Here is a 16,591-nt window from a genome sequence, read left to right on the forward strand (position 1 = left end):
TGGTCCCAGAACAAGGTTCCCATCATAATAAGTACTAAAAAAAAAATAGACACCAAAAAATGAAAGTACAATTAGGTATATATTTTATGGACGCATTTCCATAATAACTTTTTTTTTTAAAGGAAAAGGGAACTCACTCAATGGAAAGAGTGATACTTTACTTATAAACATGACTTTACAAAATTTTGTCAGCTGAGAAATTTTGACATAGGTTGGATTAAAAATGAATATATCCATCACTTGTAACAAGAGTGAATGAAAAAATAGCTCTATAATAAGAAGGAGGCAATTTCCAAAGGATATTTGACACAATTCTTCTACTGACATGAGTCAGTAACTCATGTCTCACTAGGGGGAGCTCAGAGCCCACTGATCAAGGGCAAGAGAAGCTGAATAAAATGCCATTTCACTTCTGGGGAAAGAGTCTGAGTAAACATGACATTGATTTCCACAAGCTGGAAATTTTGCCAGTTATTAACTTCACTTTTTAATTATGTAATAGGTAAATAATACAAAGCCTCCTAATAATCATTCAATGAATTTAATAAGCTATTACGGTAAGTAGGGTGTGGAGCAGAAAGAGATATGACATTATTCTTGCCTTCTTAGGGGAAAAAGTCCTAGTATTCATGAAAAAAGAAAATAATATAAGGCAGTAATGAGTATAGGTACCCAGAAAGCCTGTTTGGAGAAATAGAATTCTTGCTGTCTCACTTCTCTTTTCCTATCGACATGGGTAAACCTGTCGACCATCTTTCCCTTTAAAGTTGCGCCTTCTTGGGTACTTTTGGGGAAGGGGTCTTTCTCACAGCCACACCAAAGCCACACCTCAGCGGTCTGCTTTTTCCCCTGTCACCCCCTACATCTTTTCTGACACTCTCACCTGAGAAATTAAAGAGCCACACCATCCCTTCCTCATCTCAAACGAGCTGCCCCACTGTGACCTCAACTGTCGAGTCCTTCATTCCCAACAGCAGTGTTAGCTCAAGACTTGGTGGAGCAAAGCTTCACTGAAGGTTTGGAGAGAAACAGCATCTTCAAAGTCCCTTGTCCCACAGTCCTCTCACCCCCACCACTGGGGACTTCACACTGAATGTCATTTCTCCTCAGATTTCAAAACCACTGCCACCCACAGGTTGCAAAACCTTACTCCGCTTTTCGAAAACTTTCACACCTTTCTTTACCCTAGACTAGAGTTCCAATACGTCCTATTCGAATGCATCCCAAATATTGGATGTAACATACTTATACTAAAAAAAAAAACAAACCAGTTCCTTGTGTATCTGAAATTCAAATTTTACTAGGCATCCTATAATTTTTCTAAGTCTAGCAACTTTACCCTAAGAGCCTATACTCTGCTTCCCCTAAGGTCAGAGAGGGAAATTCAGGATTCCTCCCTCTTTGTTAAATGAGTCCTATTTTATCTTCTCCCATTCACACAATAGCCAGAAAAAAATAACCTATCTCACTTCTCTCCCTTGGGACATGAATTTGGTTTATGTTTTAAATAGCTGAGTTTTTCTTTCCATCTGATAACTTGTGTCCAACAAGTTAAAGGGATTTGTTTTCAGGTTTCATTATCATGATTGAAGAGAGGCGTTTCGGAGTTGCCTCATCCACACATTTAGTTCATGGAATTCACTGTTAATTCAATGTATACGGTGCATTAGACACTATACTAGCTAGGTACAGAGATATCAGGAGAAAGAGAAGGGTCCTGTCTGGCAAGGGAGTGGAATTTAAAATGAGGAAGTAAACAACTACTTCATATCAGCTGATGGCTCAGAACCCAGCTGAAAAAGTGAAGTCTGCCTACTGTTTTAACATTTTGACTAGACATGGTCTTTGAGTTGGTGGCTTTTTTTGTTTTTTGGTTTTTGTTGTTTTTTTGTTTTGTTTTGTTTTGTTTTCTGAGTTGATGGTTTTTGAAGGGAAAGGGCAGCCTTCTGAAACACCAGCATTATACTTAGGTCATTCTTAAATAAACTGCTTCCTTTGAAAGCAACCCTGGGAGTGAATTCTGTCCTGCTGACCCCCTTTCAAACTAAGACAAATGCTTAGAGCAATTTTGGAGACAGGTGGAGAATCCTTCTTGAGAAAGTGTAGACACCCATCCTTATTATGGTGACTGACTACTACCGGTAGATTAACTCATTCAGTTAAAGTTTTCCTCTTTGAGGATTATTTAGTTTCCAAATTTTGAGGTACATAATGGCATTTGCCGTTTGTACCTGTTACAGGTACAGATGTACTATAAGGACCTATTGAGCCAGAGCGGCCCCACCCCGGTTGAACTGCCATTTTGCTGTAAAACTCAAATTGACCTTGCCGCCACCCCCCAGAGGAACTTATTTAAAAGCAAGTCCGGGAAACCAGTCCCAGGTAACAAAGTCCAAATACAAGGGTGGGTCAGGCCAGGTGGAGGTATCCAATCAGTGGGGGCGCATACTGTCTCCTAGCTACCGAGGAGGATGGGCCCCGGCCTTTGGGCACCTTTTGGGCGCCAATTCTGAACTAGGTGATAGGCTGATTCAAATGTCTACTAGGGTAAATTGTAATTCAATTGGTCACCTAGCATCACTGTGGAGTTTCCTGTGTGTGTTACAATCTCATTGGCCACCTATGCGTGGCCAGACCCAACCACATGGCCTTTGCTCTATAAAAGTTAGTCTGGAAAGCAGGGAGGGGTCATCCTCTGTAAGGGGCAGCCCTGCCCGGTCTGTTTGACGGCCAGTTTGATTCCTGATGCTTGGTGCGAAATAAAGCTTTGCTTGACCTTCACTTTGTATCAGTCTCACTCCTTTAATCACGGACCCATTATTGGGGTACCCAATTTTTGGGGGACCCAACAGTACGAACAGGTACATCTGTTACAATTTGATACGAAATTCATTAATTATTATTAAAATATTTTTAATATCTTAAGGGTAATTAATTTTTCTTCATATCTGCCCTAGGACCTTGCTACTTAGAGTGTGGTCCTCTCAGCTTTGGCTTCTCCTAGGAGCTTGCTAAAAATGAAGACTCGGGTTTCACTACAGACCTGATTAATCAGCGTCTATATTACCACACCATTCCTAGATTATTTGAAGAACACTGGATTTGAAGAGCACTGGCCTAGGGCCTAGCATGGTGCTTGGACTAGTCATTGCATAATAAATACTAGTTGAACTGTATAATGCATGATCATCTTTCTTTATCTACTGCATAAAAGAACACTGACTTTCCTTCTAATCACAATCATGATCATCTTACCTCATTCTCTTCACCATTTTAAAGTCATAGTCAAGGGGCACCTGGATGGCTCAGTCCCTTAAGCATCTGCCTTCAGCTCAGGTCATGATCCCAGGGTCCTGGAATAGAGAGCCCTGAGCGGCGGGCTCCCTGCTCAGCGGGGGAGTGCTCCCTCTCCCTCTGCTCCGCCCCGCCCCCCGCCCCCGCCTCCTGGGCTCTCTCTCTCTCTCGCACTCTTTCTCTCTTTCTCAAATAAATAAATAAAATCTTTTTTTTTAAGATTTTATTTATTTATTTGAGAGAGAGACAGTGAGAGAGAGCATGAGCAAGGAGAAGGTCAGAGGGAGAAGCAGACTCCCCACGGAGCTGGGAGCCCGATGTGGGACTCGATCCTGGGACTCCGGGATCATGACCTGAGCCGAAGGCAGTCGTCCAACCAACTAAGCCACCTAGGTGTCCCTCAAATAAATAAATAAAATCTTTAAAGAATAAATAAATAAAGTTATCGTCTACTTACTGGTTTTCCATTAACTACTTTGTAGTATAGTGTGATCTTCCTCTGCTTAAGGAGAATAGAGCAGCACTCACACAGGACTTGGGAATTCCACATGGGTAGCTGGTATGCCAAAAAGCACTGGGCCAAAAGAGATAGTCACTGACACCCCATGCTCCACCATCAAGCTCTGGAGTTCTTTCTAGCTCTAAGGAATGCTTGGCCCTTGTGCTGGGAAGCTCTTCTTTTAGATAATACAAATATCTCCATTTCCAATTATTTGCCACTACCCTAATAAAAAGTGTTTCAGACAGTGCCCTAATTTTATCTAGATTTTTTTAAAAGCTCTTTTTAGAAGTCATTAATAAATTATGAATAACTGATAATACTCCATTATAGCATTTCCTAAGTGTGTTCTGGAAAGTACACGTTCATCGAGATGAGCCATGGAAAGGAACCACATCAGTCAGGGAAATTCTCCCTATTCCTTGTCCCTTGGGTGGAATATAGTCAGCAGTACAGTGGTAAGTGATTGAAAATTGGCTTTCTGGAAGGAAAGTCCTGATCTCTGAGATCTGTATGTTTCTGTGGTATGAATACTCCCACCATGGCTGATTTCAAGCTACCAACATGGCGTCCCTGACAGAGCTGGTAATGGATACGTAGGAGCATGAGAGTACACAGTATTTCCACTCGACAGATACCATGGACATAAATAACCTCAACAGCAGAGATAGCAGAGAAAGGTTGTAGGAATTGGGAGGTGGTGAGTTTTGAGTACTTACTACTCTTATTTTTACATACTTCATTTGATTGCATTTCTTTAATTCCATTTTTAATGATGACTATGTCTAACAATGGGCTCGCACACTGCCTGAACATTTTGCAACCACCTGTCCAGCACACACAGGAGCTGACCTCAGCTCACCACTGGAAGAGCTGTCTCACAGCTCAGACATTCCCAGGCTGCAGTTCATGCCCCACACAGAGAAGGAAATGGGGCTCATTCCCAAAGCTAATATCGTAGAGAAAGAGTCTACTTGGTCTACCATAATTGGGTGTCTATTCTGATCCTGCTAGCCTTGTCCCAGGAGGTGGACATAGCTATAGAAACCTGATTTGGGATGGAGGGTAGATTTCTAGAGGAGAGTTGGCTTATTGGTAAGGTGCATCCCTTAAAATGCACAGCAATGTCTATTTTAGCTATAGCTCTACCCTTCAATCAATTATTGATTGATTTTTAAAGATTTTATTTATTTGACAAGCAGATCACAAGTAGGCAGAGAGGCAGACAGAGAGAGAGGAGGAAGCAGGCTTCCTGCTGAACAGAGAGCCCGATGTGGGGCTCGATCCCAGGACCCTAGGATCATGACCTGAGCCGAAGGCAGAGGCTTTAACCCACTGAGCCACCCAGGCACCCCTCAATCAATTTTTTAAAAATATAATCCTTATGAGGCTTCCCAGGCAAGAAGAGGGTTTTTTTTTCTGTTTTGTTTTGGGTTTTGTTTTGTTTTGTTTTGTTTTTTAGCAACTGGGGTTTCCAGTCAGTAGAAAGAAGCTAAAGGTGGTATAGTCATCTGTGATGGTGAGCTTCACACTTTTTTCCTTGTATATGCCTTCAGAAGTTTTAAAAATCCATTATCTCAGAACACTTTCAGATATACATTTATGAGTTCTCATCATAAATTTTGGCAGTTGCCAAGGATGTAATTTCTGGTGTATTATACATATTGGCACTTCTAAAATATTTATTTATCTTTTTATTTGAGAGAGTGAGAGCCCTGGGGGAGGTTTGGTGCAAGGAGTGAGAGAGAGAGAAAGAATCTGAAGCACACCTCCCCACTAGGCACAGAGCCCAACACAGACTCGATCTCACAACCCTGAGATCATGACCTGAGCCAAAATCAGGAGTTGGATGCTCAACCAGCTGAACCACCCAGGTGCCCCAGCACTTTTAAAATAGATGTGTTCTTGGGGCACCTGGGTGGCCGAGTGGGTTAAGCCTCTGCCTTCAGCTCTGGTCATGATCCCAGGGTCCTGGGATCGAGGCCTGCATCGGGCTCTCTGCTCAGCGGGGAGCCTGCTTCCCCCTCTCTCTCTGCCTGCCTCTCTGCCTACTTGTGATCTCTGTCTGTCAAGTACATGAATAAAATCTTTTTTAAAAAAATGAATAAATAAATAAAATAGATGTGTTCTTGCTGGTGGGAATGCAAGCTGGTACGGCCTCTCTGGAAAATAGTATGGAGGTTCCCCAGAAAGTTGAAAATAGAGCTATCCTATGACCTAGCAATTGCACTACTGGGTATTTACCCCAAAGATACAGATGCAGTGGTCCAAAGGGGTACCTGCACCCCAATGTTCATAGCAGCAGTGTCCATAATAGCCAACTGTGGAAAGAGCCAAAATGATGAATGGATAAAGAAGATGTGTTGTGTGTATATATATACACACACACAATGGAATATTATTCACCCATCAGAAAGGATGAATATTTACCATTTGCATGGATGTGGATGGAACTGTAGGGTATTATGCTGAGTGAAATAAGAGAAAATAAGAGAAAAACAATTATCATATGGTTTCACTCATATGTGAAATACGGGAAACAGCACAGAGGATCCATAGGGGAAGGGAGGAAAAATTGAATGGGAAGTCATTAAAGAGGGAGAAAAACTCCCTCTTTAACTTTAACTCTTTAACTCTTAACTATAGGAAAAAAACTGAGGGTTTCTGGAGCTGAGGTGGGTGGGGGGATGGGATGCCTGGGTGATGAGCATTAAGAAGGGCACAATGATGTGATGAGTACTGGGTGTTACATGTAGCTGAGAAATTGTTGAACACTATATCTGAGACTAATGATGTACTATATGTTGTCTAATTGAATTTAAATTAAAAAAAAATAGATGTGTTGTGTCATTCATTTAAATGTATCTAATGTAATCTAAATACCGAACTTATTTAATACTTATTATCCATTTGAAAAATGCACAAACCTTTTACATAATTGCTTTTTCTCTTCCAAGTTATATTTTATCACCTACAACATTTCATCTAATGAAATATAGTTTATGTTTGAAAGTCTTTTATTGATCAATGTATACTTTCCTATAAAAATAGGTATGGTGTGTATATATTACATATGTATGTGTGTGTGTTTTATATATATATATTCTTTATATTCTATGTAGATATATATTCTATATGGATATATATTACATATGGATATATATATTCTTGTGATTACAAAGCTCTAATTTTTTTGTCTTGGATTGAGTTGTCTTCATAATTTTAATAATGAGAAAGTAAAAACCAACTCAGCTGGAAATCAAGACCACACTGCAACTGCAAGAATTACTTCTGAGTGACTGTCCCTTTCTTATTAATGACACTCCGACCCCAGAGTCTCCTTCTGTTCTTTCCACTTCTTGAACAAATTTACAAAAGTACCCAACTGCCAAATGGTCCCAACTTGACATTATGCAATCCAAATCTGACCCTGCTTCCCTTAGCTCTCCTTAAAAATCTCCTAGCACAAAGCAAAGTAAGTCAGTCAGAGAAAGACAAATACAATATGATTTCAGTCATAAGTGGAATTTAAGAAACAAAACAAACAAACATAGGGGGTACAAAAGGGGAGACAAATCAAGAAACAGACTCCTTTTTTTTTTTTAAGATTTTATTTATTTATTTGACAGAGAGAGCACACGTGCATAGGCCGGAGAAGCAGGAAAGGGAGAGGCAGCCTATCCACTGAGCAGGGAGCTCTATGTGGGGCTGGGTTCCTATTTGGGGCTAGATCCCAGGACCTGGTATCATGACCTGAACCAAAGGCAGACTCTTAACCAACTGAGCCACCCAGGCACCCAAGAAACAGACTCTTAACTATAGAGAACAAATTGATGGTTACCAGAGGGGAAGTGTATAGGCAGGTGGGTAAAATAGGTGATGGGGATTAAGGAGGGCACTTGTGGCGAGATCGACTATCTTATAAAATTATTGAATCACTAAATTCTACACCTGAAACTAATGTCATACTGTTTGTTAACTATATGCTAACTATATGTTAACATACTATATGTTAACTATACCATAAGTTAACATATAGTTAACTATATGTTAACTATGATATAGTAATCGTACTATATGTTAACATACTATATGTTAACTTGAAAAGAAAAAAAAATCTAGCACAAACCCAAATCCTGTAATAATCTCCACTCAACTCTCTCTTACTAAGAAACACCATAGTTTTTTTTGGTCTGTGTGTTCCTTTGTTGAGACAAACTAAATGAACTTTGACTTCGTGTCCTCCTAGTAGCATTTGGGGGGGTGGGCTTCAACACACTTGATCAACACAACATAAATACAACAAAATAAATCTCAACTTTTCTGACAAAAAAACATTTTTGTTGGGAATGCATCTCATTATGACAGTCTTCCCACACACATTAGTTCATGCACCCACAGACCACTATTACTTGTTGCTAAAATAGTATAGTGTCATTGTTAATTGCATTATTATACTTTTATATTATATAGACACTGAGGAAACTTTCCACATAAGAAGGGATATATTTACCCCTATTCTTAGTTCAATTCTTAAAACTCCGAACTCTATGCAAAAATCAGTGATTCATACTCAAAAATTATTTTGAGTGGCCAACTGAAAGCTGGAGTTGGTCCTCCCATTTTTACGGAAAGCAAGACATTGAAAACTGTCTGATTTCCAGCAGAACTGTTGAGTTTAGAGGTATTTATTCTCATCCTGACAATAAAATTTTAGATGGTGCAGGAGTTTTTACACATGGGTGTATGTACTGTAGTACATTCAGGAAGAACAGAGAATTATGTCTCTTCTTTGTAAGAAGGGGAGAGAAAACTACATTGGCAGAGCGCTGCATGAATGAAGGGGTTCTCAGGCAGCTACATACAGACGGAGGTGAGCATCTGGAAACTGATCTCTTAAAATAATCCTTTCTATGAACCTCTTGGAAAGTCTCCCTGAACTTTAAAGCACGAACTGAAACTTTGTGGGGCATGGGGCCAAACTCAGCAAGAGAATTTGAATGAACTGAATGGTTATTTGCTTCAGATGGATATGGTCAGAGGCATCCAAGTAAGAATGGGCTTTACCAAGAAGACCAAGAACTGAGTCCATGGTGAAGGCTTCCTCTCTCTCAACAGTGCTTAACGGATCCAGTCCAAGTTTCCCAAGGTTTTTGCAGTCCTTTACCACCGCTCGACTTTCTAAACAAACCCCCCTTTTCTCGGATACACATTTTTTCCTTCTGGGCCAAAGAATTTTTTTAATAAATGTTTTTATTTTCTTTTTTAAGATTTTATTTATTTATTTGACAGAGAGAGATGCAACAGAGAGGGAACACAAGCAGGGGGAGTGGGAGAGGGAGAAGCAGGCTTCCCACCTACAGGGAGCCCGATGCGGAGCTTGATCCCAGGATACTGGGATTATGACCTGAGCCAAAGGCAGCTGCTTAACGGCTGAGCCACCCAGGTGCCCCTGGGTCAAGGTGTTTAACCAGTCTCTGTTGAAAACTTGCCTGAGAGCAATCATTTGATTTTTGCTTACTTGTGCATCTGTCATTTATGTGTAGATTTTACTGTTTAGCTTTCAGAAGCAATCTCTCCAAACACACACCCTCTTCTGATTTTTTGTTTGTTTTAATTCTTGGCTGGAGAAAATTTTGCTCTCTCCGCGGCACTCAGCTCCAGCAGCCTGCCGGACTCTTTCCACAATGAATCGCCGCCACCAGCACCACCTGGCCTCGGAAAGAGAACGCTTTCCATCTCCAGGCCCCGCTCCTTTAACCCAGCTCCATAGACCAGATCGGAAAGGAGACAACACGCATGCGCAGGGCGAAGCGGGCACGGACGGCGCGCGGAAAGCAAACCGCCGCCTGACGGTACAAGCGGGAGCGCGCGCCGGCGTGGACGCCATAGACCGAGCCGGCGTGCGCTGGGAGAGAGTGTGCCCGTAGCACCCGGACCTCGGCCATGGCTCATAGGCCGAAGAGGACCTTCCGGCAGCGCCGGGCCCACTCTAGTGACAGCGACGGCGCGGAAGAGCAGTCTTCTGAACCCGGGGCCCTAGAAGAGCAGACGGCCCCGGGCCTTACGGAGGAAGGGCCGCCCTCTGGAGGGGGACGCGTAGAGGCGACGGCCCGGCGTGTTCGGGGCCGGGGTCGGGGCCGGGTGTGGGCAAGTTCCCGACGCGCGGCGGGAGGGGCTACGCGCACTGAAGGCGGCTTGAGCGTCCCAGGTGAGGCAGGGCGTGGGGAGCCGGAGGTGACGCGAGGTAGGAGGGCGGGGAGAGGCCCCCGGGGTTCTCCGGAGGTTCCTGTGTCCCGCTGCGGACCGCGAGCAGTCGCGGCCACCATGAGCAAGACAGCCCGCCTTGGAGCACTCGCCCGCTGCTCGCAAGCCCATGTTCGGGGCAGGGTGGGGGCGGGTTCGAATGGGAGACCAGAAAGAATCCTGTACGATGTGTGGCTCGTCTGTGTTTGCATCATCAGGAGAACTCTGACCAGTTGTAGCTTTAGTGCAGTACTTGCTGTTGTGAAGAACCGAAGTTGTCCTAGAGGTTTAAAAAAAATCCCTAATACTTTCAGGTAGGGGAAAGTTTTATGTACTTTTGGAAACATCCCCAAACAATCAGAACAGTACATTAGACGAATCTAGGTGACAGACACTTAGGACGTTTTCATTTGTTTTGTTTTTCATCAGTTATTTGCAAGAACGGAGATTAGAATAACGCTGTATGTCCCAAAGTAGCATAATGGGTTGACGACCCTGTAGACTGTACCAATAATGGCGTTAAGTACAATGTAATAGTATTGAAGTACCCCTTCGTTTTTAAATACAGAATTTAAGCAGCATAAAGTTGTTTACATAAAATGTGTTTTAGTTTGAATTGGAGCTTAAGAAAAATGCAGTTTTCGGTGTAGTATTGAGGTTAAAAAAATTATCTTCCACTATTTTTAGTACAAGTGATTTTGGTGATTTCTTAATTATGACCTTCTGTTTTTCTAAAGCTTTTTGCATTTTCCTACTCTGAAAGTCACCTGTTCAAACTTTAATAGGGAGAACAGAGTCCAGGAGTTGCCCCCACCCCAGCCTTTTTTTTTTTTTTTTTTTAAGATTTTATTAGCACAAGTTGGGGAGAAGGAAGGCAGAGGGAGAAGGAGCCCCCACACCAGCAGGGAGCCCCATGGGGACTCTCCCAGGACCCTGAGATCATGACCTGAGCCTAAGGCAGCTGCTTAACGACTGAGCCACCCAGGTGCCCCCAGGAGTTCCTTTTTGCTTACATTCTAAAACAGTGGTTCTCAAAATTTTTTGGTCTTAGTATCCCCTTTATAAAGGTATCCCAAACAGCTTTTGTTTCTGTGTATTATATTTATCGATATTTACCATGTTAGAAATTAAGATAAATTTTTATTCATTTTTTTCCGAAATTAAACCATTACATGTAAGGATAAATAACATTTTGTAGGAAGAAAACAAAACAAAACAACTTTTCCAGAAAATAGAGTGACATTGTTTTCAATTTGCAAATCTTTAATGTCTGATTTCATGGAAGACAGCCGACTTTTCAAAGCTGCTTCCACATTCAGTCTTTTGTGATGCATTGTTTCATTTGAAATATGAAAAAAAACCCGGGTATATGGTGTAATGGGAATACCTAATAGCCTTTTTAGATCATTGAGGGTGTTCTGCTTTGATATGACAAAAAAGGATCAACAAATAGTAGCTTGCTTCTTAAAGGTAGTTTGCAATGGCAGCTGAAACCATATCTGTCAGTTTTTTTATACTCCATTACATTAAAATCCATTGGTCTGTTTTACACTTTCAGTGGAATCTTTTATTCATGCATGATTGGTAACATCATGCATTGACTATTGGAAAGTATTGGTTCACTGAGTTTGCAAATGTTGGTACATTTTGTTACATAATATCCCAACAAAATTTTGTTAATGTTACTGTGTTACTTCTGATAATGATCAGTGGTTTAGTGATGGAAAGATACTAACTTCACAGTACAGGATGTAACTTTTTCAAAACTCTAGTTTTCACTTGAAATCTCTAATTCTTGAAGTGATAGGCATGCCTTTGCTCATTTTTTAGGAAATTTGTTACTTATACATGTAGGAATAACTGGAGTTTGTCAGTCGCTTTCTTAGTAAAACAGTGTTGCTCCTTGAAGGCAGTGGCTAGTTCAACTTGCAGCTGATCGTACAAATGCTTTTCAGTGAGGTAACCGTTGTGCTTCAGTGTGCCCCAGAAGTGCTGTATACACACTTCCATTTTGTCCCACAGAATATTTAAAAGATATGTACTCCAAGGTCAAAATTTAATAAAGTTAATAACTTTGTATTGCTTCATTGAGGATGGTAAATACAACTGTTTTTTGTTTTTGTTTTGTTTTGTTTTTCCTGGCATTGCATGGTGAGGAATACAGTGGCTGCCAGTACAGCTTGCTGTCATGGCCTCGATTCATACTAATAAGCAAGTTTTACCTGCCACTGCTTTTGCTACATTATGTAAATAGCAACAGAGTAAAAAGGGCAAATAACATGATAATATGTGATGAAAGTAGTTTTGAACTAACACACCCTCTGAAAGGGTCTAGGGATTTCCAGGGCTTGGTGGACCATGATTTTGAGAACCACTGCTCTGATGTTAATTCACTTTGAGAACAGGTAGGAGTTGTCATAAATAGTAGCAAAGAAAGATGTAATCTGTAGTTATATTACTTTGTATTCTAAGTTTTGATCTTACTCCAGATTTTTTTAATTCTATATAGGTATGTTAATTAAGGTACATTTTTAAGATAAAAAGTACTATTTATGTAAACTTAAGTTTTAAAGTTGTTCTTAAAAAATACAAAATAATTAAAAACTAACCAGTCCTTTCTTGTCAGTAATACCATTAATTCTTTCACATTTTGTTTGTTCAATTCTCACAATACCCTTATGGGTGTTATAACCTAATGTTATCTTTGCTTAATAGAGTATGGACAGACCGTCCTTCCCAAATCAAGTAGTGGAAACAAAGAGATCCGTGATTTAATGGAGACCACAGTGCTCATTACAGTACTATTGCCACTAGCCATTGAAATATAACATAAATTTCAGAGTTGAATAAAATTAAATTGAAAGCCCTGCTTCTCCACTTGATAACTTTGTGACCCTGGGCATGTTATTTAGCCTCTCTAATCCCTAATGTCCTCATCAACAATAGCATTTACTTTATAGAATTGTGAAATTCTGTAATTGTGTGGAATAGACCTTGTTAAACAGATTAAAGTGTGCCTAGAGTTATTAAGTGTACATCAGTTTTTTTTTCTTTTTGAATTTATTCACTACCACGATTTTTCTTGTTTTAAATTTTCCTTCACTTTTTGATGCCTTTTTCTCTGCTATTCCCTTCCCTTTTCTCGTTGCATCTTTTAAGAGAATATTAGGTAAGTAGATTATATAAATAGGGTCAATCTGTGCATTTATTAGATCATCCACAGGTTTCAGAAAGAAGGGAAATGGAGAAAGATACTTAAAATACATGGAGAGAAATTAAAACACTATACATGTATAATGCTATGTGTTGTGTAGAATTTCAGTTACTAATTCCACTGTCTTAACTCTTTCTTGTTTTATTCAAAAAATGTCTATTAGAATCCAGAATAGTTGATCTTTCAACAGATGAAGAGGATGAAACAGCTCATTCCTTAGAAAATAAGGATGATCAGAGTTCATCATCCAACAGCTCTAGCTCTCTGGAAGAAGAATTTTCATCAGTAGGTTGGTAAATTTTGTAATTGTGATTAGCTTTATTTCTTATATCGGTATTTTCTATGCCAGTGATTCTTAATTATTGGTAACACAGCTATAGTGAAGTATGGAGCAAGTAAATCATTACCAATGATTGTCAAAGTGTCAAAATTGACTGCATTTTTTCCATTATATGACATGTGCAAGGTCAGACACTTTTTAAGACCCAGAGTTAGGATTCAGACTCAGGTAGTCTGCTCCAGAACCTGTTCTTGACCACTGTGCTGTACTGTACTGGGCGATTCATGCCAGTATTTGAAGAATGGTAAGAATTTGTTACTGAGGATGTTTTGGGTATAGGATATAGCAAATGTTAAACTCTAGGGAAGTTAACATAGCATATGCAGAGAACTAAAAATACTTGTTGGGATCAAATATTTAGTTGGAGTTTAAGAAGGAGGAACAACAAAAACAGACAAATTGGAGTCAGATAATATGGAGTTTGGGAGAACTACTGAAAATTTCTTGCAAACAAATGACATGACCATTTTTAGAAAGATCAGTCCAGTTCAGGGGTTGGCAGATTACCACTTGTGAGCCAAATGTGAACCATCACATGCTTTTGCAAGTAAATCCTTATTAAAACACAGCCACTCTCATTCAATTATGTATTGTCTATGGCTGCTTTTGCATTACAGTGACAGAGTTTAAAAGTTGTTACAGATACTTAATGGCCCACAAAGCTGAAAGTTTTTCTCTGGGCAATTATTTAAGCTAAAGGTTTTGTAACTTGTTTTGTGCTTTGGACTTTTGTCAGTCTCTTGAAGTCTGAGACGCTTCTTGAGAAAAATATGTAGCATTCTAAAAGAAACAAATTAACTTGAAATATAATTGTTTAAAATACATTTTTAGAGACTTGTAATAGGCCACCTGGGTGGCTCAGTAGTCTGCCTGCAGCTCAGGTCATGATCCAGGGATTCTGGGATCAAGTCCCACATCAGGCTCCCTGCTCAGCAGAGAGTCTGCTGCTCCCTCCAACCTTCCCCACTTCCCATAATATCTCTCTCTCAAATAAAATCTTAAAAAAAAAAAAATAGACTCATAAAATAGTGAAAGTGCTTTATTAACTTATTAAATAAGAAGAACTAGTAGCTCTTATAATTTTTTTCTTATACAAGTTCACAAGGTACAGAAGTCCTTAGTGATGAATACAAAATTAAGAATCGAAGCCTGGTAGATACATGATGCCTTGTCTAGACTCTAGATATGGTGCTGTCCAATAGAACTTTCTGCAGTGATATAAAAATTTTATATTTTCATATAAACAAGAGCTCTTGAAATGTGGCTAGTGCAGCTAAGGAACTGGATTTTGAATTTGGCTAAATTTAAATGGTCACATATGGCTAGTGGTCACTGTATTGTACAGTGCTGCTTTAGAAGATGAATTAGACAGTATAAGCCAGTAGTTGTAAAGTGTTGGCAGCTTTACATACCCAAGGAGAGAAGACAGTGTTTGGCAATGTGTGGGATAGTTTTTAATTATTTTTAATTATTTTAATTATTTTTAATTATTGTTGTGACTGAGGTGTTGCTGGCATGTAGTGCCTGGAGATAAGAGATGATAAATTTCTCAGAGTACAGGACAGTTCAGCACGGTGAAGAATTGTCTCTTCCCAGAGCTCATTTCAGAAGCAGTGAAAGTTGAAAATTTGTCCTGTTTTTCTTTCTTCTGGAGAAGAAAAGATGAAGGAATGTGAGAGGTTTGGGGATTGGTTTGTGGATCAAGGAGTGCATTTATTTTTTGTTCAAACAGTGCAACTATTAGAATGATCCAGTAGTGGAATATCTGCCTTGAGATGTTGTAGATAGTGCATGTTACACGTGGGGCATGATAGTAACCTGTACTGTTTAGATGAGATGATGTATATGAAAATTATTTAACTAAGAAATCTGCATGTTTTTATTATAAAGCAGTATGCTAACTTAATTCATTCATTCCGTGTTTGGCCAGCATCTGCTACAAGGTAATGTTGGATATAGATAGGACAGAATAATAACTCTTCTCTTGAACTTTTTTTTATTGTAGCTTGAGAGAGAATTAGCTTTTTGTAGCACTGGTATTTTACTAGTGAGTCCATTGCCTGTGATTTATTAAACCCCATCAAGTCATTTGCAGATGAATCCCTTACACTTCCAGAATTTCTGCTTTTGTATTCATATAGTTGAGTATTTGAACCTCTGTGAATCTTCCTCCTGATTTTACGTTAAAAGTTCCTAGAAGGCTATAAAAACATAGTGCTGCTCAGCTCCACCTCAGATCAACCGTCCGACTCTCTGGGATGGGGAGCTTTGGTACCAGTAGATTACCAAGCTTTCCAGGTGACTCTGATGTGCAAGAAGCGTCAAGAAATGCTAGTGGAACCTGTTGTGAAGGTTTTGAGTCTTAATTCTGCTTTAGGTTATATTTAGCTGTCCCTCCCAGCTTTAAAGACATGTCTTTTTAGCTTTGTTCACGTCACATTAAGATCATTAAACCAGGCAAGACAAACCACAGAGCCCGTGCTTCGGGCTTCATAATCAGCATATTTTTTTGGAGAAATAATTCAACTAGTTAAGAATCCAGTGCGCTATGTGATTTTCCCCACACATTTTAACGTTATCCACAAGGAAAACATGCAACTGTTAAATTCTTTGGAAGGATGAAGAAACATCTCACCTGCATCATTTCCCTGTACTAATCTATAAATTTGTATTAGGTCCATAAAAACTAAGTCACTTGTTTTGATATTCCTTGTTCTTTTTTTTTTTTTTAAGGTTTTATTTATTCGAGAAACAACGCACACGAGAGGGGACAGGGAGAGGGAAAATTAGAGAACCTTAAGCAGACTCTGCGCTGAGCACAGAACCCAGTCAGGCTTGATCTCACAACCTTGAGATTACGACCTGAGCCAAAACCAAGAGTTGGACGTTTAGCCTGTCGAGCCACCTAGACACGCCTGATATTCCTTGTTCTTAATGAACATAACGTTGGTTTTTAGTGATCACCTGTTACTGTTTCATAATTCAAGGGCTTGTTTGC

The 16,591-nt window shown here is 39.9% G+C and overlaps 1 protein-coding gene across 7 annotated transcripts in view; it reads left to right on the top strand.

Annotated features, from left to right (window-relative positions):
* The first annotated feature begins 9,709 nt into the window (after positions 1-9,709).
* GCFC2 (GC-rich sequence DNA-binding factor 2) overlaps positions 9,710-16,591 on the top strand; it is a 42,832-nt gene continuing 35,950 nt past the window's right edge. For all 7 annotated transcript variants that reach the window (XR_004385353.1, XR_004385352.1, XM_032880690.1 and 4 more), the window contains exons 1-2: positions 9,710-10,004; positions 13,417-13,542. Coding sequence is in view for 5 of the 7 variants with exons in the window: in XM_032880690.1 (XP_032736581.1) it covers positions 9,740-10,004; positions 13,417-13,542 (391 nt within the window). In the remaining 2 variants the exon portion in view is untranslated. The remainder of the gene's footprint in view (positions 10,005-13,416; positions 13,543-16,591) is intronic.

The sequence above is a fragment of the Lontra canadensis genome, unplaced genomic scaffold, assembly GCF_010015895.1.
Source record: "Lontra canadensis isolate GAN:19392208 unplaced genomic scaffold, GSC_riverotter_1.0 scaffold71, whole genome shotgun sequence".
NCBI classification, from domain to species: Eukaryota; Metazoa; Chordata; class Mammalia; order Carnivora; family Mustelidae; genus Lontra; species Lontra canadensis.